Source organism: Ambystoma mexicanum, chromosome 10 (assembly GCF_040938575.1).
Source record: "Ambystoma mexicanum isolate Mex_15411 chromosome 10, UKY_AmexF1_1, whole genome shotgun sequence".
Taxonomy (NCBI): domain Eukaryota; kingdom Metazoa; phylum Chordata; class Amphibia; order Caudata; family Ambystomatidae; genus Ambystoma; species Ambystoma mexicanum.
Window position 1 is genome coordinate 192,016,709 of NC_090932.1, and position 23,739 is coordinate 192,040,447.

General features: G+C 50.5%; 1 protein-coding gene across 1 annotated transcript; it reads right to left on the reverse strand.

Annotated features, from left to right (window-relative positions):
• Nucleotides 1-150: 150 nt before the first annotated feature.
• Nucleotides 151-21,754, reverse strand: C10H8orf58 (chromosome 10 C8orf58 homolog). The gene is made up of 7 exons (XM_069617702.1): nucleotides 21,435-21,754; nucleotides 13,001-13,671; nucleotides 5,985-6,149; nucleotides 4,754-4,922; nucleotides 3,566-3,666; nucleotides 2,552-2,676; nucleotides 151-820 (listed from the first exon to the last, which is right to left on the reverse strand). The coding sequence occupies exons 1-7, from the start codon at nucleotides 21,484-21,486 to the stop codon at nucleotides 718-720; spliced, it is 1,386 nt and encodes a 461-aa protein (XP_069473803.1). The 5' UTR covers nucleotides 21,487-21,754; the 3' UTR covers nucleotides 151-717.
• Between the last annotated feature and the right edge of the window lie 1,985 nt (nucleotides 21,755-23,739).

Below are 23,739 nucleotides of genomic sequence, written 5' to 3' on the forward strand. Positions count from 1 at the left end.
TAGAAATGGGATTTTTAAACACCACTCCTGAAGTAGAGTATAGAACAAACACTGTTGGGCTCCATATAGAATGGATATGATTCGTTCACAAGCGCACACAGAACAAACATGAACAGTTGAAAGGGCTATTAAGAACACGCCAGACACATGTAAATACATAATATATATTAACAAATGTACAATTTATAAAAAAGTTATTTCACATATGTTTGGGCAAAAAAAAGTTAATTTCACAGTAGAACTCCCTTTGTGCGAGAAGAAAAACTTTGAAGCGCTCATGGCTTTTTAATGAAGTTTCTATGGAGCATCGTCCTGCCCGGATGTGGTTATTGGCAATCTAAAACGTTGCATCCCACCGTGCATCCGGACCGCGAGAGACTGGGGCAACTTTAATTCATAACCCGCAATGTCCGGGAGCCCCGCGTCTGGAGTCTGTGGACCTTTAGCACACGCCGGAAAGGGCCCGACCTTCGAGAGTCCCCAGTGTCCACTCGGATAGATGCTAAGGTTACCAACCGAGGCGCCCCCTGAGCCATCACTCGGCATGCACGCTTCATGCCCGACATCCACAGGCCTCTGCATGCCCCCGACATGGAGCCATCCCGGGAAGAATGTCCTGAAGCTTCTCGTGGTCTGTTCAGGACGCAGCGGTCCTTGATGCAAGCAGGTTGTAGAAACCCTGCACTACAGGTACGAGAATTCCAATTGGCAACCCCCTTACTGCACAGGGGGGCTGCGTTTCTTTTGTTTCTTCACAATGATTGCAGGCAGGAATGCTTTCCGGGGTAGGGCTCGTTGGCTCCCGTGCACTGTGTCCTCTCTGATGAGAGAAGAGAAAGAACAAAATCAGAACAGCAAAATTCAAGACACCTGAAAAAGGCTTACTTAGGGACTTGCTAATACAATCTCAGACACACCCTGCTTTCCCTAAAAGAGAAGATACAGTTTGGTGGCAACCCCCTGCCAAAAAAACTGCATTATTGGAATATTTAAGGCACAGTGTCCCATTTGTACATATAAAAAAGGGATATATTACAGTTCCCGATCAGTATTTGGAAAGTTGATTTTATTGTAAACCGTCTTTAGCTTTTCAGACTGTCAATTATGCTTTGCAAGAAAAGTACTGTGCAGAGTAACACTATGGAGTGGCCCAAAAAAGGGATTTACCTTTTAAATTGTTTAGCGCGCTACAGAGATGTTGATCAAAGCAGTACAAGGGGCAGCCATGTTTTTAAGGTGAAAACGGATGTTGGCTTGCTGTGCAAGAACTCTCCCATCACATTTGAAAACATTCAGAAAAGCACTAGTCGCCATTTATTTTACAGAGTAATAAAACCGGCATCCTTAACTATTTGGGAGGCCATCTGTACGAATTTGTCCAGGACCTGAAAGGCAGGCTGGACAAGACAGCGGTCCCCAAAAAGCAGTAGCACTCTCTAATTGGACGACAGGAGGAGGGGGTGTGGGCCAAGGGGCAAATGCTTACAATGATGAAAAAAAGCAGGCCCCAGGGAGGTGAAGCTAGAAAATCGAGGCCGAGCTGCATTCTTCGAAGGATTGCAGTGGGTGCGAATCCGGGGAAGAGGACTGGAAAACATGCGGCTGTGCAGCTCAAGCGAATCAAGATGACCGAGTTACCAGAACAAATTATCAGAGAGTCGTCCTATGAGCACTGGCAAAAGAATAGACCTTGGACAACCGTGGGGACACCGAAAAGATTAAGCAGCCTGGAGATTAGCAAACCACCCATATGAATCATGAGAACTTTGCATTGGAGTGCAATACACATCACCAAAATAAAAGTGAAGCCAATTGGAATTTGAGGTTTCTGGGGATCTCAAAATGAGAACTATAACGCTGGAATGTGGTGTGCTGTTCTGTGGGCTATATCAGCTGGTCGAGCCGGCACATTGTCAGTCGAATGGAATGTGGCAAGCTGAACAATGGAGTGTAGCCAAAGCCACCCCTCCCCCCACAACTGCCAGGCAGATTTTTAATATAATGTAAAAACCAAAAGCAGAGTAGGTATTTGCACGGGAATTCGAGAATAACAGTTAGTGGCATTACTTGCGCCCAACATTTATGTCATTTTGACTCCTCATGGGCGTGTATAACAACTTCACAGACCCTTGTCTCGGCCCATACAAAGCGCCATGGGCTCGTAAACCTTGTCAAATGCCAACAGTAGCCCTCGAAAGCTTAATTAGAACAATGGAGTGCAGAATGCTGGCAGTGCCATTGTAGACAATGCAGTGGCAGAGGACAAGAATGGCTGCTACAAGTCGTCTGTCCCAACGGACCAATGGTTCTCCACCCCCTTCCCTTGCTTTAGACAGAATATGTTATGTGCTTATGTGCTGCCCTGTTATGTGCTACAGGGCATCACTTCACTACTATCGCTAGTAACTTAATTTGTGGTGGGGGCATAAACACCTGGTAATAACCCACAGCTTCATTGGTGAAAACACACAAAATGTAAAGGAAACCTTCACTACTGTTCCACCCCACAGGGCACACAGCCTCAGCATGGCATCACCCCCTCCACACATACCTGGAGTGAGAGACCCTGTTGCTTGGGGCCCTTGGTAGAGTTGTGCTGGGCGGCCCAGGACCCACTGCTTTTCGAGCTATCTTGCCAATGAGTTCCTTCACTCGCTCCCACTGAGAAGGCTCACTCTGCAGAGAAGATTGGGAAAAAATAAAATGGTATAAACGGATTAAAACAAAAAGGGAAAGGTGCGGGTTATATAAACAGATTCCTTGAGATTTTCTACAGGCTATCGTCCCAGGCTCTACTGGTGCAGAGCCAATGAAAAACTTCCTGTATTTGGGTGCCACTTTTGCCCCAATGACCCATTCATTATTGACAAAGCATGTTAGTCAAGATACCCATGTGATCTTGAAAGTTAGCAGACTAGAATGCGTCAACATAACAGGGTTACAAAAACACACACCCCACTAAGCACAAAGTGGACAAACCACGTCTAAAGTTGAATTTGCGCGAAGGGAGGACATGCCCTAGCGGTTCAGGCTGAAGGATTCCCTTTTAGGGTAGAGGTCGAGTCAGCTCACATGTGGTTGGTTTTCTTGTGCAAGGACACAACACTGAAATAGTGGTTTATCGATGAAGCTCAATGGGGTCCATCCCCACTTTAATGTATTACTCATGAACCTCACTCAAACTTAGTGCGTCTTCTCGCTCCAAAGCCAAGCGTATACATTGAGCATTGAGTTCCTATGAGAAGTGGGCGGGGGGGAGGGGGGGTGGGGGAAATGAGAATTGTTCAGTCTTCCAAGCCCAGTACATGCGTAACTATGGGTTTTTAATGTGTGTGTTAAACAGAGGGACTAGAAAGTTTAGTTTGCAGATACACGAGGTCTGCACAAACCAAACTACCAGCAGATCTTTTTCTGGGATAGGCTCACATGTAATCCCCATTTGTAACCCTGTATTATTTAGGGGGGGGGGTCTCAAACATCTCACCAACTACTTCCCACCCCCACATGATTCAAACGAACCTTCCTTCAAAGCTGGCCCACCCAGTTTGTCAGCCACTGAGCTTACCTTGCATCTTAGTGGAAGTGGGTTCGATGGGCTCCAGCCATCAGGGACGTCCTGCAGGTCGGGGGTGCTGACAAAGTGCGCGGGGGGTGTTGCCCCTTTACCTGAAAAGGAAACCAGAATGTAAAATGCTTCCTCAAGCAGAATAGAAAAGAAAACCCCTCTTGAACCTGAAAAATGCAGTACTGTACAGCTGAGTAAACCCGGTAGACAAAGATATACACGAGAAGGAGGTGAGTGATGGAGGACAGGGTCCCCCTACCCCAAACATTTAAGGAAGAAAGGGTGCGAGCTACCAAAAAAATAGACAGAAATCAATGACCACCAACTAAATGGTTTAGATGAATTCCCATACAACTGTGCCTTCTAATCAACCTCGTTGGATCATAGTGTAGTGTTAGTTTGACGAACATACTAAATAAAATAAACCACACAAAAGATGTCACCTGACTGGCAGACCATTTGTAATAAACAGGCTGCTGAGGACTGTGATGAGGGAGACACGTCCCACCACGAATTTCCCCCAAACTCCGACATCTAAATAAGAACCCATACACCAAATGTTGCCATGGTCGGATCGGATAGTCTCCCTTAGTGTTCTAGGCCCTGGATGTCCCTATGAAGCATCCAAAAAAGTGAAGGTAGAAGAAAGCGTTCTCCTGCAGCAAGACTCTGGGCAATGGATGATACTCCAAGGACAGAAATCCCTTTTCATTAAGGTTCGGCTTCCCCAGTCAGATAAAAAGACAGGCTACACCCAGGCACAGATCAGTAGATTGTCCAACATCGCCAACTAGCAAATGTAGCACTATCATGAATGCCAGATATGCCACACTAGAGAGCCATACAATCTTTGTTAAGACACACTACCACACACAAAAGAGCTACTGTGCTTCTCGAGGGAACAAAGTCAGAGGACCAGGGAGGGTAGAGTAAGACAGGCACGTTTTACCTCTCCACCCCCAATTCAGTGGGCCAGGCTAGTCGATGAGACGGAAAGGAATAGGAGCACCAGAGTCACAAAGCTGTACAACAACTTGCAGGTGGGAGCCCCCCCCCCCTCCTGCCAGCTAGCCACAAACATGAATGCGTGCCTACACCATATGCCCCTACAGCGGCTTGCAATTCTCCCCTCCACGCCCTACTCCCCCCGCCCCCTTCACTCGTAGTCACGGACCTTGATTCACTCACCATGAATGGCTGCAAAGTCCCACAGGTTGCCCACGTCAGAGGTGGACATGGACCGCTCTCTGAAGGAAATTCGTGTCCTTCCCTGGGGATCTCCGGGGTCAAGGAGTCGGCGTGGCTCCGAAATCACGGCTTCTGGAGGGGATGCCGCAACACGCACCGTTCCTAGCACCTGCACAAGGGAGAAAGGGGTGAGTGTCTGCGTATGCCTAACAGGGGAACATTGACTATTTTGGGTGATCTGTGCAAATCGATCAAAGCAGCCGTAAGTGTGATGTGTGTACTGATCCCGGCAGTGGCCGAAGTGGAACAGTGCCCCTCTTTTTTTTATAAGTTTTACTGTTCCTATACTTTATTTTAAAAAGGGAGCGTTCCAGAATGGTTTCGTCTTAAATAAAAATGTGGGAAGACGTTGAAACGTGTACTGCATCGAACGTTTCCTTAAACAGCAGGTGACTATTTGGGGGTTTGATTTGTGCTTGTGGGAGGGCGTGGCGACGGGGTCTGTGGGAAGCAGGGGCATGCCAGCAGGGAACATGGTTCCACTACTTCACTACTTCTCACACTTCGACCACTGATCCCGGGCATTTGTTTGAGCGTTATTTAAAGTGCAACAAGGCGGCCTTCCAGCTGATGGCGAGGCGCGAGAAAGTTTCCCACGACCATTGGCCAGAACAAGCTGAGCATAGGCTCCGGAGGCCGTAACACGTCAATGAATCCCTTCTATGGGTCAAGCAGCTGGAGTTACAGACCAGGCAGCAATAACATTAAAACTACTTCCTGTGGCACTGCTCTGCTGCTGGTGCAACTAGTACGAAAAAAAGTAGAAATCCCATATGCATCGTTAGTTGCTTATTGTTTGGTGTATTTTTTCTTGAGACTGTACCTGTAGGGCTGGATGCATCACCTGGAGGTGTTGATGAGAGGGCCATGTGCACCCCTCAAAGGTCCTCGCTGACCTCTCGTTGTGCACTCCCTAGGGACCTCCTCCCTCCCAAGCACATAAGGGGCTGTCAATGCTATTTCTCAATCAGGTGGTAGGGGCCTGCACGTGGTGAATGGCAGGTCCCTTTTCCATGGAGGGTGGGGTTAGCTAGGAATAATGGTCTGGTTCCATGAAAGAGGGGTGCTTGTACGGACGGGGGAGCACTGGAGGCTCTCTCCCATGGTGAATGGTGATGGAGTTTATGAAATCACTCTTGCATTCGGCACACCGCTGTGAACCGGGACCCACCTGCTCACTTCCTGTACCATGGAGCCGTGCAGCCATTGCCTGCTTTTGCCGCCTCAGGCTCCGGTTGGTGCGCTGCAGCTCTGCCATTTGCTCCAGAACCTGGCAGACGTGTTCCAGATAACGAAGCCCACACCCGGGCAACACCATGGGGTCATCGGTCTCCACCTGCAACGAGAACCAAGGGGTCAGAAGGGTGCAGCATTCTACAGACCTGAAAGGGTTCATGCAAACCACTTGCGCCACCAACACCAAACAAGCCCATCAAGCGTATTCTGCACACCACCACATCCACACTGATCTCCACTCCGGCCATTTCCCCCAGAAGAACGACAGCCCTGCTATCTAAACCAGCCATGTTCACCTGCATCCTAGAACCATCTAAACCGACACGTGGCCATTCTACCACCCAATGACAAGGTTACAGAAGTACTGGCCTTGCAACCAGAGGCTAATAAAGGAACCCAAGAATTGTAAACTTGTGTTTCTCTGCTGTGGCATATTTCACCCAGAAAAAGGTGCAGATCTCCACAGGGGAGGTCTCTAGCACTTTCAGCTCTCGCAGGGGACAATGAGGTACAACTCTAATTATAAACTAGTATGGGAATAACCAACCACTCGCTGTAAACTACTCGGAACCAACGGCCCATTAGCACTTATGCTCCAGCATTAGAAATGGACTGGCTTTGTTTCAGTCAAGGTACTACACTCCATTCAGGTGAGGAACCTGGCAAGACAAGCTCCTGCCAGTGACAACGATGTGCCGTCACCGGTTATCAATACTCAAACCATACACTAGACCTGGAACACTTAAACATCTGCTGCACGTAATAATGTTAGACAGGCACAGCACCAACAAGGCCTGGTTTGATGCTGGACTTTCAGATCCGCAGAGTACCAGTCCTCGTATCTAGGAAGTGCCTGCAATTTTGATAGAACAGAACTGGATGTAACTGCGCATCGAGAAGGGGTTAATCGATAGGCAATTGCAGACAATTAGACAGGAATGACCTTAGAGCTGAAATCGATTGACCCAGTAATGGTTTGGAAACAGCCAACTCCAACACTGATGATACGGTTAAGACGTGGTAGATACGCCAAGCTTGCACAGACACCGATAGGCCGACTTGCCTCTGCCCCAACAAACAATAGAATGCAGTTACACCCCTAGACTAATTTGGCCTAGCTGCACACAATTATACACCACCATGAACACCTCAACAATCTTTAGAATGCAGCTACCCACCTCCCCCAAAATCCACCTAGCTGCACACAATCTCATGCTAGAATGCAGCTACCACCCCCCACTAGTCAAATCAGCCTTGACGTACACATACTACTGGTCTCCCACAAACTCCACACCACTCCTAGCATTATTATGAGCTACCCACCACAAAAATTCTGCCTAGCTGCACAAAAGCACTACTTACTACCCTATTCTCAACTGATCTGCACTACAGATCCCGAGGGCGTTCAACCCACAGCTCTTTGAGATTTTACCAATGGTAAAAAGGTGCTATAGAAATGCCCAACATCATAACATTACAAAACGAAGATGCCAGTGCCTCGGGACAGTTTGCATGAGCCCCCAGCCCAGCTTTGTGAAGGGGGTGAGGAATTCGACCATGCATGGGCTTTTTGAAACTTAATTAAATGATGGTGGATCAACCTCCGGAAAATGTGTGCGGCTAATCAGCAGCCACATTTGTTGCTGTTCACGACACGACATACACATAAACCTGTGTACCGTGGTGTTAGGGAGTATTCTCCGTTTAGGCTGAATTTCCTAACCTAGCGAGTCCCCCAGCAGCGTTGCTGGATTTCTGGAGTTTGTTTTTTTTCTCCTGCCAAGAGTGAGACTCTTTTTCCAACTCTTGGACATGATTCATGGTGTTCCTTTGACTGTTAATGGGTTTTATGGGCTATGGGGTCCTTTACTCCATAGGGTCTCATGTGTTTTTACTATGTGTGTTGCACAGCACCATCCGTGCAGTGACACAGGGGTGTCATAGTGACACCCCACCATAGACTCCATACCCTGGGACTGACTGTCTCCCAGGGCATGTAAAGTCACCATTGGCTTTACTAGTCCCAAATTATGAACAGAAACCAGTACAAACCATCATATTGTGGACGTACTGGTCGGGGCAATTCGATTGCCCCGGGGTCTGTTAGTCGAGGGGGCACGTCTTTGTCCCCCCTGATCGAGTTTCGGCTAGTGGCAGTGGATACTACTTTTTATATTCAACCGCGAATATATCCCTATGGGATTTTCCCATTGTTTGAGGCTACCAACTTTATTTAATTCTCATAGCCTCGAACATACCGCCGGTTTATTTATTTAATATGAATTCGCTGGTTGGTATTTTTTGCCAGGACTCGATTCTAAAATGGCATTCGTGTTCTCTTCTGTGACTCCAACCCAAGTCGAGCCCTTTGTTCCACTTTTGGCAGGCTTCTCCACAGAAGCCTCCAAAAGTGGTGCCAGTCTGTCTGGGTACCACAGGTGGGTGTGGGAGGGGGTTTAGGCACCCTGGACTGAGTTACCTTGGTAACTCAAGTCGCACTCTTGTGTGATTGGCCCAAGTGGTGAGCGCATGTTTGAGTGACCGCTAGGCTGAGTGAATGGGGATGTGCTGCATAAAAGCAGGGCTTTGGGGACTGGAACTTCAGAAGTCACCACAGGACCCGAGAATCCGATGAGGGAGAAGCTAAGCCGACCTGCTACGACGACACCACCGCTGGAGCCCTGCGGAACCAACTCACCACTTCCCGGCGACAGAGAAGATCTCCCGGCTGGAGAGTCTTCTTCCCCCGACTGGTGGGCACAACCAGTTTACCTTCTTTTTCTCACATCCCAGGACGTCTTGTGGTCGAATTGCCCGTGCCAAGCATCCTGGCAACCGGATAGCCACTTACCACAGGACCGCGAACCATAGGACAGCTCCTTAACTGAGAACTCTGCGGCTGGTTTCTTCCCTGGCAGTGCAACGGACTCCCGTCTTCCTCCCCGACGAGATCCTCTCTTCCCCCGGACGAAGCACAGACTTGCCTCCGCTGCCAGGAACAACTGCCCCCGCTGGAGCATTCTCACCCGTGTCCACCAGGCCTCCCTTTCTAAAGATTGCTACAAGGTAATAATAATCCCTTAACCTTCTGGACTGGGCTGGCCGCCTTGACCATCTAACTGGCCCCTTTTTTTTGGGTGCAACTCTTTCTGAACCTTTGAGACTTTTGTGCACTTTTCAACCATATGACCTTGGACACATTTCGTTCTGATCCTCTTAAAGTGGATCCGGCCTTCTGAACTCTAACTTCACAGTTTTACTCTGCCTTCCTCTCTTGTTGTGTTCTTGTGAAAGTGTTGGGATCTGTTTCAAATTCTACTCTGCTTTTCTCTCCCTTTTACAACGAATTATTAGAGTGCCATCTGCATTAAGCGCTGACCGATGTCTGAAAATAAGTGGGGCTTTTCTTAAGACTTGTCTAATATTCTTTTAAGGGAGTGTATACCTTTTAGTGACCGTGTTTTTAAACTGCTTAATATTCGTGCCTGTGTGTTTTACTAGATGTGGTTTTAAATAAATAATTATCTCTCTTTTACACCAAGTTCTGGTCAGTGTTTGCTTGTTCTACTGTGTTCTTTTGACCTATTGTGAATACTGTATATACTGCCTAACTCTTCTTGAGGGGAGTCTGACTGCTAAGCCACAGCTACCAAGTTAATCTGTGTGGTACAGACTGCTACCAAGTGGGTTTACTGCCAGCCAAACACCTGTAGTCTTAAATATTTTGCAGTGGTCCCAGAGGGAACTGCACAGGTTTCTGCCTAACACGTGGGTGGACACAGCTTACAGGCACAATGTCCCAGTCATATTTATTATGGATCTGGCAGTGGAGTACATGAGGCATCTCCAAAAGGGGGAGGGCCAAACCACCCCCCCCTGCCATGGCCAGCCTGATTAACTGACAAAGACCATTTGGACGGACCCCTTGCCCTTTTGTTGAGCCCTGCAACTGGTGGTAGCGATTAACATACACACAGAATGCCAGTCAAACAGGCCCACATGGGGCCTAGCTGCAGAGGCTAACAAAGGAGACAGGAACCCCCCCCCAACAACCTTTCATATGCACTGTGCCAACCCGAAGCCAGCTCCTGCCCTTAGTATCAACTGACTGTGAAATGTCATGTCTGGGACTGCGCGCATTACAACAGTCGTCCCGGCAGGGAGATCCCATTTAGAAGGTACCGGTATGTGCATTGACGGCGCTCGAAAGTTTGGTCTCGCCGCAGCTGCAAGGAGATCTGCCGCTTTAAATTAGGGACCACAGTGAGCGCCATTTTTTTTCTCCTCATGATGTTATTATTGGTAAGCTTTATATGCTATGTTGTGCGATTCTTTACACTTAGTGACGCAAGATCCCTTCCCTAAACATCCCCCAGGGAACAGAGATACCAAATGCAGAGGACCCTCCCGCAGCTCCAGAACGCGTACCCAGCCAGCACACAGCGTGCAGTGCTAGGCTCTGCAGCAAACTTCCTAGGTGTGAAGTACCAGAGAATCTCTGAACCAAACCAAGGACAAGCCAGCTGCCTGCAACTTTCCTCAGCTGTGGGCCGTCCGGCCGTAAGGACGGCACACGCTCAGTGAAGAAGCTAGGAGTGCATAGACAAGCATGTACCAATGTCCGCCTTAATTCGAGCAGGTGGAGCCCCTCAGCTACAACAGACTGCACTAAAGCCATCTGAGAAGTCTCGACCAGTGCTTCAGAACCACCGAGACAACGATTCCTGACCACAAGCCGTCTTGTGCCCAGCTTCGCTCGACAAACTTCCTGCCACCCGATACTGCAGCTGACTCCCGTCTTGAGCTCTTGTAGGAGCTGCAAAGTGCCCTGAAACAGACTAGACCCCGTCGAGCACGAAGAACTCCTACAGCACAATGTACATTGTGGTTCTGCCCTCCCGTTCCATCTCTGAAGGCCCATAGTGACATTTTTTGACCCATTGCTCCATTTGTGCTGAAACCAAGTAACCTTTAACTGCTGTGATAATTTACTATAACGACGACCCTCCTGTCAGTATCCAGAGTGCATCCCTTTTCCTTCTTTGAAACAGTCTGTCCTCTGCATTCCTTTACAGTGTGGGTTGCAACGTCCGTTGTGATAATAGAGATTTGTATACAACGCCGACAGCACAGTCCTTTTTATCATTGGGCGATTGTATTTCCGCTGTGTTGCAACTAACCAACTATCCACGACCTTCCTGAGATAAGCCTGCCGTTCCGCCCACGTTACCAATATTAGACATGGAGGTTTAATATTTGCTTATGTTCTCAATATGTTCAGATGCCTTCTGGTGATCTAGCGGTGTGGGGCTGATTGATGGTTTAGATATCGATATTAATCCCTGGACCATTGGGGCCCCGGAAATTGATTCGGGTGGATACTGAGTGTAGGCTCTCTGCTTCACACACACTTGGTGATGGGTTGGGACCTTGGACTTGAGGTGTGGGCTTTACAGTCCTCTGGGCCCTATTTATTTAGCAATTTGTATAGCGCTTAACCTAGAGGCTAGGCGTTTCTCTTGGCAGAAACACAAGAGTTAATGATAATACTATGTATAGTTTACAGACATATGCAGAAGAAGGTTCCTAGCAGTTCTCGAGCGCATATAGTTGTTACAAGAGTGTGGGTTTGTGAAAGGGAGTTATTTTAGTAGTTCTTGTGAAAGATGCAGTCTGGTAGCCCAGGCTCCTCACATGGAGACATTGCAGAACACGCCAGAGCACCCTTCAATGAACAGAGGGCCGAGTCCTGAGGGTTGGCAGGAATTCTGAGTATGAGGTGAGAGGGCACTGTGTGCCAGGAAGAGTGCGCAAACTAGTGAGTCACTGCATTCCAGGCCGGTCAACACCAACGCCAGGAATGTGTCCGCACTGACAAAAAGTTGTAGTACTAACTTCCGATTATGAAAATACTTCTGCAGCAGCACATGCCTCCAAGCAATTCCCAGCGAGCAAACATCACGCAAAAGGGCCCCATGCCAGTTGCATGCAGACGACAGCGTTGCAAGGCATAGCATCCAAAAACATAACATCTGCTGTATAGGTCTACAATAGGTCCGTGAAAGCAAAACTACCCCTCATCTACCAATACATACTGTGGCAAGCGGCATGCCAGTTGGAAGTCCGAAGCTCAGTATCAATGTGCCGCCACCCTCTTGCACAACAAGCGTGTAATTCTGAAGCACATACATGCCAACATTCAGACAAAGCTGGGAGGGAGATTTCCACAATGAAACCGGGAGACCAACATTTCCCCATAGGCATGCATTGGGGCTACAGGTATTTCAGGCGGGAGACAGTGAAAACTAGCCCGATTTTTCACTGACAAATCGGGAGGGTTGGCATGTATGGAAGCAACGTACCCTGCGTCCTGGCCCCACACAGGCACATCCCTTTTGCCAAGGAAACCTCTACAGTGCTGTTACCCTAGCAACCTGAAGTTTAGACCATGCCGCAGTGGGTTTAAGAGATTGTCACCGCCTTCCCCGCGCCCCGCGCCCCCCCCCCCCCCCCCCCGAAATGAGGGCAAACTATCGAAGCACAAAGTCGTTGTCCGACTCCCCACTGAACCCCAGCCAGCCTAGGAAAATATAGGAATGTGCCTGGCATAAACCCAGACTCGCCCTCACTTTAGCGCCAAACTAAAAACGAACCGTTTTACTCAGTTTATTCAACGTAATCCCATCTTCATTCAACCCATCATCCTTACAGCACCCCACACTTGAAAGCGGCAGTAGGCACTATGCAATAAATCTTCCATGGAGAGCAGTGCCCTCTGCAAACCGCGGGACTGGCCTCTCCTAGGGAGCCTCCTAATAGAAAATGTATGACGGGTGTCGACAATATTTTAACTTGAGACTGACAGACCACTAGCTGGCTCGGTCCCTCCAGCCACACAGCACGAGCACACCCCTGCCGCCCACATTGGCCTCGTGGCCGTGCAGCACTCACCTCGACCTCTTGCAGGCGTTCTTCGTCCCGCTCCTGCAGCCCCAGTCCGGCCGCCGTAGCTCGCCTGGCCTCGGGAGCGCGGCTCACGCGCCGGCAGTGCCTCCATTTGCCCCCCAGCGCGTCGGCGTCGCTGCTGACCGAGGGCAGGGAGGCGCTGTGCACCAGGCTCTCGCTGCGGCGCCGGCTCAGGGCCGCGCAGGAGGGCCTGCGCGCCGCCCGGCCGCTGGGGGGCCGGTACTTCTTGGAGCGCTGCATGGCCTGCTCCAGCTTGGCGTTTACCGGGGGTAGCCCCCTCTCGGCCCATTCAGCCTCCGCTGAGCCCGGTCCGGGCCAGTCGGGGCCTCGCGGCTCCTCGTCTGTCTCCAGTTGAAAGCTCCGCTCTGCCTCGGAGGGCGTGGACGGCGAGGCCTCCCCGCTAGCCAGCTCCACCCCGGAGTCCTCGGACTCGGACTTGGCCAGGCGGTGGCCCTTGGTGTAGAAGTCGAAGGCATGGAAGAAGCCGTCGCCCCCCAGGTGCTGGTGAATGGAATCGCCCAAGGACTGGCCGCGCGGCGGTTCCCAGAGCTCCAGCTCGCTGTCCATCGTCGCTGTCGGCGAGAGCTGCTCCCCGAGCTTCCGGTACACGCTCGCCGGCGTCGTCAGCAGGCAGCCTCCCGGCGAAGCGGGCCCATCTGCAGGCAGAGAAAAGAAAACACAGGCTGGTTAAGACCCAGGTTACGGCTTGCCGAGAGGTAGGCAGGGGGGTCAAGACTGTGCAGGTGCGTACTCGTGCTCTGCAGCGGAGCTGCTGCTGCTCAGGTAACCCTGTTAAAGAGGGGGCGCGGCCGAGATTCCTGCAGAAGCTGCCACCACCAACAGGTGCAGCGACTCATCCTGCAAGCCCTGTGATTGGTCCGCTAAACCCGCCCACTTCAACTCCCAGGACCTGTCCAGCTGGACTATAGATCAGAAAGCCATTTATTTATTTATTTATTTATTTATTTATTTATTTATTTATTTCAGATGACTGCTGATCCCGGACAAATACAAATATTGCCATGGCAAAAAAAAAAAAAATAACGTACCCCCACACATGTCATATCTGCATATATTTTCTATTGCCCCCAAACCATTTTTCGCCCCCCAAACCCCCTCCCCGCAGGACAGGCACCAGAGTTTCAAAACAACTACCTTAGATTCTTAATCCGAGCTCAGTATTGGTTGTAAAACCAATAACTCTTTTATGTCAAGTAGAGTTCTAAAATTTGTACCCTAGGTCTTCCATGCTTTCAATGTAATGTAATGCGTGTTTCCACAACAATCATATGGTGCTTCTGGAAATGTTCCTTTCAGAGGCACGAACCGGTGGTGCAATGAATTGTACAGTGTTACGATTAATTTACTCGTGTTTTTGTTGTAACGTTTTAGACCAATTGTTACACTGGTTTAATGTAGATGGGCTTGTAGCATCGCGTGTCGTTTAATCGTCGTCACCTTTTCTGTGCGGGGCGTTTTTATTTCTGCAACCGTAGGTGCGATCATTACATGCCATGAAGTGGCTCACCAGACTTAAGTTGGGAGAGATGTATGTACACCGTCTCCCTGTGACGATAGGCAGACTCATTCCAGATCTGGGAATGGGGCTGACAAGAATGACTGATTCCTGGAGTCTCCCAGGCATTTGCAGGCTGTAGGCTGTAGGCTCTCCGGGGACATTCCAAGGCTTCATGGGATGCTGCTCTATGAACCCGCCAAGGCTCGCCTCCTTTCATCCTACCTAAAGCTGCAGAGTTGGTCTTGCGCCAGGGTGACTCAATGGGTCCTGTGAAGGGCCCCCCACACACTGCCGGACTCTCTCCCACTGACTGCATATTACTCATTCCCACTCACCGCGTGCACAATTGTTCTCGCTCTGCACAGTGATTTGCTTCATGAACACTTAGGAGTTCTATTTTGGTGATTTTATTCCATGTATTGAAACTATATGGTGCGCATTACGTACCCCTAGTCATGATTTACAAACATATTTTGCACATGTAGCGTGTTTTATCTGGGCAAGAGTCATAGCGCAAATTACAAGCGCTGCACATTTAAAATGCAATGACGTCAAACCTTTCGGGAATGCTGTTACGCCATCTTCTGACGGTAAAGCACATTGAGAAATACATAGTTCTCCCAAGTTGCTCCAGAGAGATGTACACCTGTATAATTTAGTATCTAGTCTTTAGGCGAGACTTTGAAAATGGATACTAAATAAAAGGTAGCTAAGTGCTGGTTTGCCCTTATTCACTACCACAAAGTCCTAAGTGGAAGGCCTCCAGAGACCGCTGGCTCGCCCTGTGGAGGAACGCAACACTAAACAGTTCTTGGAAGACACTTGGTCACATTCACAGCACAATGTTCTATGAAAGCAACGCCAACTAATATATCATATTTTACGCGCTATCTCGCTGGCAACCACATTTTCTGCAGTAAGAAATATGCTATGAGGGAGCGCATCAGACCACATGTGCTCCGCATTGGCCCATCTTGCGCATCCACAACTTGTACCCTGCCTTGGGGGGCAGGAGAATATGGGGACATGGATGGCAATGTGGGTAGGTATCCCCCGCCACCCACCACAAAACAAACAGGTACTTTACAGTTTACATTCTTATGGCTGGGTGATGCCAACTAAAACGGAAAATTCTACTGCTATGCACTAATCAGAAACCCTGAGAAATAAAACCGCCAGCCTACAGCACCCACGTGCCCAAAACAGTCACCTCCCCCTCCCCCCGTGGCAATGCTTGGGGTAAATGTGGTGTAAGGTGGCCTTACATGAGCACGACTTCTGCCATTCTGGTGCCCTCTTAGCACATGGTCCTGGAAGAGAAGGGGGGACAGGGAAGATGAGTGGGAGACAGTGTGCAGCCCAAGGTGTTTGCAGGGGAAGGTCTGAACGTACCTGCGTCTTGTGAGCTGCTATATTTCTAGGTGGCTTGTGGCTGTGACGGAAGGCTACTATTAAGGTGGGGAGGATCCCAAGACCAACAAGCTACCTGCACTGATATGAAGGGGGAGTTGCTGGTCTGGCTACGGGTGGGGTCTAGGTATTGTACGACTGCAAAGACCTCCCCATGGCTCTGCAGTGGCTAATGTGGGGTGGGAGTGCTAGCGGGCATTAGGCTGCAATTTGCATGGAGGTTCTTTATATAATGTCAGCTGGTCAGAGATTGAAAAGGGATAGTTGGGGGTGAAGAGGAGAGGTCCTAAACACCCTCTTAGTTCTCACTGGACCTAGGATAGGATCCAAGCATCCTGGAACTAAGAACCCTAAATAGGGTTGGGCGACATAGCTAGATTCCGTTCAGCAAGCTGTGGAAGCGATTGTGCTCCCCTTTACCTCAGTCCTCTGTTCCGTTACCCCAGCACACTGAAAAGAGACGTGCAAAAGTTCTCATGCCATTTCGCATACCGAAAGAGCTGCACAAAGTTTCTTGTACCGTTACGTCAACACTGTATGAATCGAAAAGAGTTGTGCCACTGCACGAACCTAACACAAATCACAAAAGAGCCGCCCAAAGTTCCTCGTGCCACTGTGCAAACCTAGTACGAATCGAAAAAAGAGCAGCAAGAAATGTTCATGCTGCTGCGCGAACCTAGCACGAATCGAAAAAAGCAGCAAGAAATGTTCATGCTGCTGAGCGAACCTAGCACGAATCGAAAAACCTGTGCAAAGTTTACCGTGCTGAAGGACAAAACTAGTACGGGTGGAAAAAATGCTGGTCTGAAGTTTCTCGTCTTGCTGTCTGAAAACTAGCAGGGATCGAAAAAGAACCACACAGTTTCACTAGCATGGATCACAAATGACCTGCAACAAGTTGCTTGCGTTGCTGTGTGAACCTAGCACAACGTTTCTCGTGGCAATGTGTGAAACTAGCATGGTTTGGAAAAACCTGCACAAAGTTTTTCTTGGTGCTGCCCAAAGCTAGAATTGTAACTTCAACATGTGTTCCCATCAGTGTCAATCACTGTTGGGTCCCGGACTTCAATGGGCCGTATTGCCATGTGTAGCCTGCTGGTGCAGATAGAACATGTTTCAAAAGCCTGTGGCGTTCTGTGTGCATCAGCAGGTTACACATGGAAATATGGGACCAGTTGCCGCTGATATGAGCACATGTTCATTTGACTATTTACCCATCTATAACTTTTTTGGTGGTTGCAATGGCATACCTGAGATTTCTTAACTGTTGAGTGACGGAACTAAAGCACACTCGCTAAGTGCAACTTACAGAAAGCGCTACTTCGCTAAAACACAAACATTCATTGCGGACTGGTTCATACTGGGCGGTGGATTACCAAATGTCCAGGAAACTTTAGAAATGTGCTTAAAATAGTAGCACCATTGGGTGACGTAAACGTTTTTTGTTTGTAGAGCAGAAAGTCTGTGTCTAGTCTAGAAAAAGCCAAAGGGCCTAATTCACAGAACGTTTTCCTATGGCATTGCGCCTTTATAAAGCACTTTGTTTGGCACGTGCAGCAGTGGGTTGATGCTGGCTCAGACGTGTGTGCACAATACATAGGTGCCAGTTACTCTTTTGTTAATACCATTGATGAATGTTTAATAAAGCATTTGCTCACGGCACCATGGGTGGGCCCCCGTTTTGGTAGTCACTGAAGTGGGGGGAATACATTCTGGTATTTACTGTTTCAGGTGTTACAGTTTTGCCCTCGTCAGTTGCAGACAGTGGACAACTGTAGAGAGCAGTCATCCAATCTCTTATCGGAAGTGTTCATGGTATAAAACGGGTCGGGGCTGCACACCTTAACACTGCTGCGCAATGTTTCTGAAGTTTTTTCGGTATGTTTATTTTGTAATCCCTGTATGAGGACAAATGTGGTTTAAAAAATTCCCTTTTGGGCTCATTCTCCCACATGTTAAGCTACGAGAACCCCCAAATCTATCTTCCAGGAGTTTGGCTCGTTGGTGTGGGGCCACTTTTGGCTCCCAGTCCACCCCTGGTCACGTGTCGGTGTTACTGTTGCTTGAGTCATGCGGGCAGGCTGGTGAAGTGGGCAGGACGTGTGCTGTGTGTGTTGGCGCAGAGGAGCCCCAGGTAAAGGGCACGGCTGGGGCTGCAGAGGGCTTGCAAGGAAGGTGGAGGGCGTGTTGGCGTATGAGATCACGTCACGAGGGCACATGGCAGGGTCCCAAGGTTCAGGCGAGGCCAAGGACCACGCCTCGGTATGATTTCGGTGGGCCCCTTCAGCCCCCTTTGCCAGCCCCCATGCTAGCCTCAGACGACTCGCCTTCTGTTAAACACAACAGATGTGCTCTGGGCACATTCTAGTGCTGCAGGTGCGGCGACATGTTTTATGCCGACCAGGCTAGCGAGTAGATGGCGGCACCAGGGGCGTTGCTAGGGGGGGGGGGGGCTATAGCCCCTGATCTTTTGGTTGTAGCCCCGGATAGAATCTCAGGAGCTACAGCCAAAAGACTAGCTAGCCCCCAGTCCCAACAGTTCTGACATCAGCATAGCCCCGGGTCTTTTCCAGACCTAGCAACGCCCGTGAGCGGCACTATAAACCATACGGCACCGGCGGGTAACCACCTGCACTGCGGGGTGGGGGCGGGGGTGGTACCGCCGCACCGCTCTGTCTGGCCCGTTATGGGCAGGCCTCTGTTCCAAGGCAACTCTGATAAGAAATGTTAATGTCCCGCTGCCAGCCCCAGACCTTCACCGTGGGAAGAGCCTGGTACCTGGCGCCTCTGCCCTAGACCCCCACCTTCCAGAAGCAGTGCTCTGTCTGGAAGAAAACCGGTTCCCGCCCATTGCCAAATCGGCCTTAAGTGCTTCCTCTAAATACATGTTGCATAGGTCGCCCCCAGCCCGCCATCCACCTGTCGCCGCGGATCCAACCTTCCCATTGCCTGCCCCCCCCGCGAACACAACCATTAGTGGCAAGAGCTTTCCAGAAACTCGCCAATACACAGTGCAATATTCCGAGGCCGGTACAGACACCACCTGCACCTCCACTGCAGTCCCTTAGAGGAGGTGAGAATGGGCGAGGGGGAGGGAGGGGGTCGGCGTCAGAGGTCGCCGAAGCTCATTCACACCTGAATGGGTCACCTGGAGACTTGAAGGCGAGGCGCTAATGGCTGCCCCCAGCCGCCCTATCCCGCCCCCTGCCCAGGAGCACAGGACACTTGAGGGAAGGGAGGGGTCCCACGCGTAGGTGTGGGGGTGTACCGAGGACAGAGCCGCACACACGCCAGCTGCATGCCGATGCCAGCCTGTGCTGTTTATTTCGCCACGCCCCCTTCCCATCTTCGTGGGTGAGGGCTGGAATGTGAGGCGATGCAGGGTTCTGCAGGAGAGGACCCCGATTGGAATACTCCTGCCTCGGTGTCGACAGCACACACCCAGGAGATGGCAGGCAGCCCGGCCCCGGTTTCAGCATTGCATTCTGGCACTTGTAGTCCAAGATTTCCTCATTCTAAACTTAGTACTACAAGTCCAAAAATGTAACCTTAAAACGAGGACCGGGCCAGCATCTCCCGACTGGGATGGGGCGCGTTGGCATGCATGGCAGCTCTGGCAGCTCTAGGGTGGGTTCTCCCGCACAGCCTGCAGCTGGATTCCACCCCACCCACAGGCAAGAGGGGGGGGTCGGGGCAGCTGTGTAACCCAGTACTCTCCGCATTAAGGTCCCATACGCCGCGTAATAATCGGGCAGGGGCGTGAGGGCAGCAAGTGAGGCGTGACCCGGGCAGGCATGCCTGGAATGCGCCCGGGAATGGCTGGTGCCAGCCGAGCACCGGCACTGGCAGCCGATCACTGCCAGAGAAACCAGCGCCATCACTGCTCGTGAAAGCAGTGACGCCAATACAAGTATTCCCTATTGGGAATACTCCGCCTCCTCCGGGTGCCATCCCTCCTCGGGTCATCGCGTCCTCTGCCGCATCTTGCTCATACCAGGGCCGGTTTTAGGGTCTCCACTGACTAGTGGACCCTAGTTTGTATAAGCATGGCTATCACCATAGGTGCCATCACAGGGAGCGGCCAGAGTCCAGGGAGGTCAGCAGAAGCTGCATTACAAGGAGTTGCCACGAGCAAGTCAGGGGACAGACTGAGATGTGCAATTTAGGAACGGTCACTTATGTGGTGCAATAATGGAGTTCATGGTTTCTTTAATGCTTAAATTACAGACCAAGGTAATAGCACCCACTGTGAACTGAATCACTGGCAGATAGAGCACAGGGAGTGGAGCGATTTGCCCAGGATCACGCACACACACACTTTAGTTAAGTGGTGATGCAGGGATTTGGGACCAGCCTGCAACTTAGGCACTTGACCACATATCTTCCCAGGACTTAACAGAAATGTGCTTTTGGTTTTCAAGAATACTCTGTTTCAGAGAGAGCACTCGAAAAACAGAATGGGGCTTAAAATTGTCTCGGGCACCAATTAAAAAGTGGCCCACAGTTGCAAATGGCAATTCATTCCTTTGATTACATGTGATGCACGTTGTGCATTTTAAAGAATATTTGTCAGTTACTCATGAAACTGGCCCACATTGGCCAAAAACGTGGCTCAGTTTGACCTAAAAAACTGGCCCTACAGGCCAGTCCGAGCCTCTTGAAAAGTACACACATTGAAACAAACCACCCTCTGAGCTGTGTACATCCTTAGAGAAATGTTACTGGCTTCATTTTCCAAATGGAAGATTACAAGTACCGGCGTTCAAAGTGATGGGGTTTGCAAATGTATGTTCAATGCTTATTCTACAGTACCATTTATAAATCAACATTGCAATTATTTTACTGATCTAGGGCTATTGTGTGGCGTGTAGTCATTATTTGACACAGCCATGCTACTTGGTATTGTATAAACTGTAGAGGATGTGACTACAATGTTTATTATATAGGGGGCAAAAGACAATTTAAAGCAAACTTGTGTGTGTGTGAAATTCCAATAAGCGGCAGCTTTAAAAGAGTCCCAGCAAAGAGGGCTGCTGAGACGGTGGTAGCTGTGCTGGGGCGGCGGGTGTCGCCCCATGAAAGTACACCCCTGCCCTAGCATCTTACCCCAGAGACAACGCGCTGTACGTCAGCCCCCACCCGTTGGGCCAGAAGCTGCACTCACTGTCACAATGACTTGCTCTGCCACCCCCAGCCTGTCCCCGGCGCCGCCAGGGCGAGGAGACCAATGGCAGCTTTAATCACCCCTCTGCCCCCCACGGATGCATGCTCGCGTGACCGTTGGAATCGCAAGTTGTCGCGTGTAGGTATTAACTTCTCTATCCCGATGCTCACTGAGGCAGTTGGTACTTGCCGTGGCTGCAGGGGTCCCCGTGGATGCCTCGGGTCTTTGGCAGTCACGGTCTGGGGGCTGCCTGCGCCGCTCACTGCTTGTGTACAGCGTGACCTCGGGGCCCCCGTGCCTCCCCCACACAGTGGGCCGGGCCTTACCTCTGCTGCGCAGCCTCTGGATGTTGAGCTTCCTCTGCCTCCGTCGCATCATCTCCACAGCCGTGATTCCCCCTGAGACCTCCCGAGGGAGCACCGCTGCCCCCGCCGGCAGTCTGGTGTGGATGGGAGGCAGCGGGCCGGGGACGGCGAGGTCTTGCGGATGCAGGAAGGGGCTTGCGGGGCGGGCCTCTCCTGAGGGCAGGCGCTGGCCGGGGCTGGGGTCAGTAGGGAGCCTCGGCTGGCCAGATAAAGAGCTCTTTTTGGGGAAGAAAGTCCGCTGGAGCTGTCTGCGCGTTTCTGCCAGCCGGCCTCCTCCAGGGAGTGGGCTTATGTACTGGACTAGGAGTGCCCGAAGAGTAGAGACCTTCGTGCTGGGAAAGGGGGGGGGGCGGGGAGGAAGTGTTGGGAGGGCAGTAAGCAGCTCAGCTACAATCTGATAATAGGACTGTGGGGCCCCGCCCTACGCCGGATCAGCCCCCTGAGTGAGACATTGTGCTCGAGCCTGAGACCCCCGCCCCTCCTTCCTCCTGTACATAGACTTCTAAGATCGGGCAGATAAGAGAAACTGGTAAGGGGAGGCGCAGCGGCACCCCCTCTGAAAAGCCCCCCCCCTCCTCGCCAGGCTCTCCCCTCCCCACGTGCAGGAGTTTGGGAAACCAGGGTCTGTCCTGGAGGGAAAGGGAGAGTCGCTGACGGGCCTGTGACCACAGCGTGGAGGGAAGGGCGAAGGGGGGCCACTCACTCACTAGCGGGCCAGGCCGCTGACGCCATTACCGTCCAGTGTGCGTTATCAGCTGGCAGTCAGCTGGGTAGATAGGGTAATGGTGATTAACCAAGACCGCCACTTGTAAAGGAAATCGTATTTTCTAGAATAAAGCCTCTGTTTGCAAACTCTGCCGACTCCATGCCTCTGGGGCATACCACTTTTCCAGTATTGAACTTGCATTTTTCAAATCCCTGTTTGGAGTGGCAAGAGTTCAGCTTCTTCTGTTGAAGTGATCCAAGACTACAATTCTCAGAGTGCATTAGTCTATTAAAGCACATAGTCCACAAGGCGTTGTGGGTCCAGGGCCCCTACTATCTACAACGCTCTCTTCCCAAATACTCTCCTTCTAGAGCCCTCCGCTCCGCCGCCTCCAACTCTCTGTGTGTGAGACGTTTTTCCAAACAGATATTTGGGGTAGATCCTTATCCTCTGCAGGTGCCTTCCCCTGGAACAGTCTACCTGCCTCTCCCCATCTTGAGCTGGACTTCCTTAAGTTCTGGAAACTCCTCAAGACCTTCCCTTTCTCTTCCTCCTTCTCTCTCCCTCTCCCCTGCTAACCTCCTCTCTCCTCGCTTACTTCCCTTCTTTCTCTTCCCCAACCTTCACAGCTCCCTGACTGGTCGCCTGGTGCATCTCCAGAGCCCGACAGGTCCCAGGCTCCTCCACCAGTCTGCACTTGCCTCCGGGACTCTGCACTTTGCTTGGCACTACTGCATTATGCTCCATGAGAGAGGCAACCTCTCTGCACTTAACCCAGGCCCCTGCTGGACTGGGCGCAATTGTCTACCTCCCCTTCCCTCGCACTTCCTGTCTCTGCGCTTATCCAGGCCTAGTACTGTATTTTTTTGTGTTGTACGTTCCTTCTCCCCCCACCCCTAACCCTTCTCCCCTCACTCTTTGTCACACACTTACACTAGCAGGTATGCCTCTGGCTTAGTATGCTAGTTACTGTTGTTAGATCATTCGGAATCTTCAAGGGCTAAGAATGACAACTGTAATCCCTTGTTCCCCTCCCGCCTTGATGCACTTTGAAGCACTTCACTTGTGTATAAGCACTTTACAAATAAACAATTACAAATACAAATAAAAGGACCGGAAAACTGGTGTCACTGTGACATTTTCACTCGTCACTCTTCTGGGGCGTGGTAGATGCAGTTACAGGATAGACTAGTGGCCTCCCACATAGGTGACTGTCTACCTCAGCCTTACACAGTTTCCAGAAGCACTAACCCAAAGTGGGTGTCAATTATCTCATGTCAAATGCAGTTTTCCTAAACAAAGAGAGCAGTGCTGCCGGGAGGGTAATGTAGCCTTATAGAGGGAGGGGGGGCCAGTATTGCAGGTTAATGATCAGCTCCCATGTTATGGCCCAAGGCAAAGCTGATCTCCATACGGGAAAGGGAGATTACCCCAAGGATTAATGCCCCCTACTCGGCCTATAAATCTAATAGCACATACCAAGTGTGTAGCAATCACGTTTCTGGGGTTGTGGGAAGTATAACGTGTGTTTAATAACGAATACAAAATACAAAACGTGTT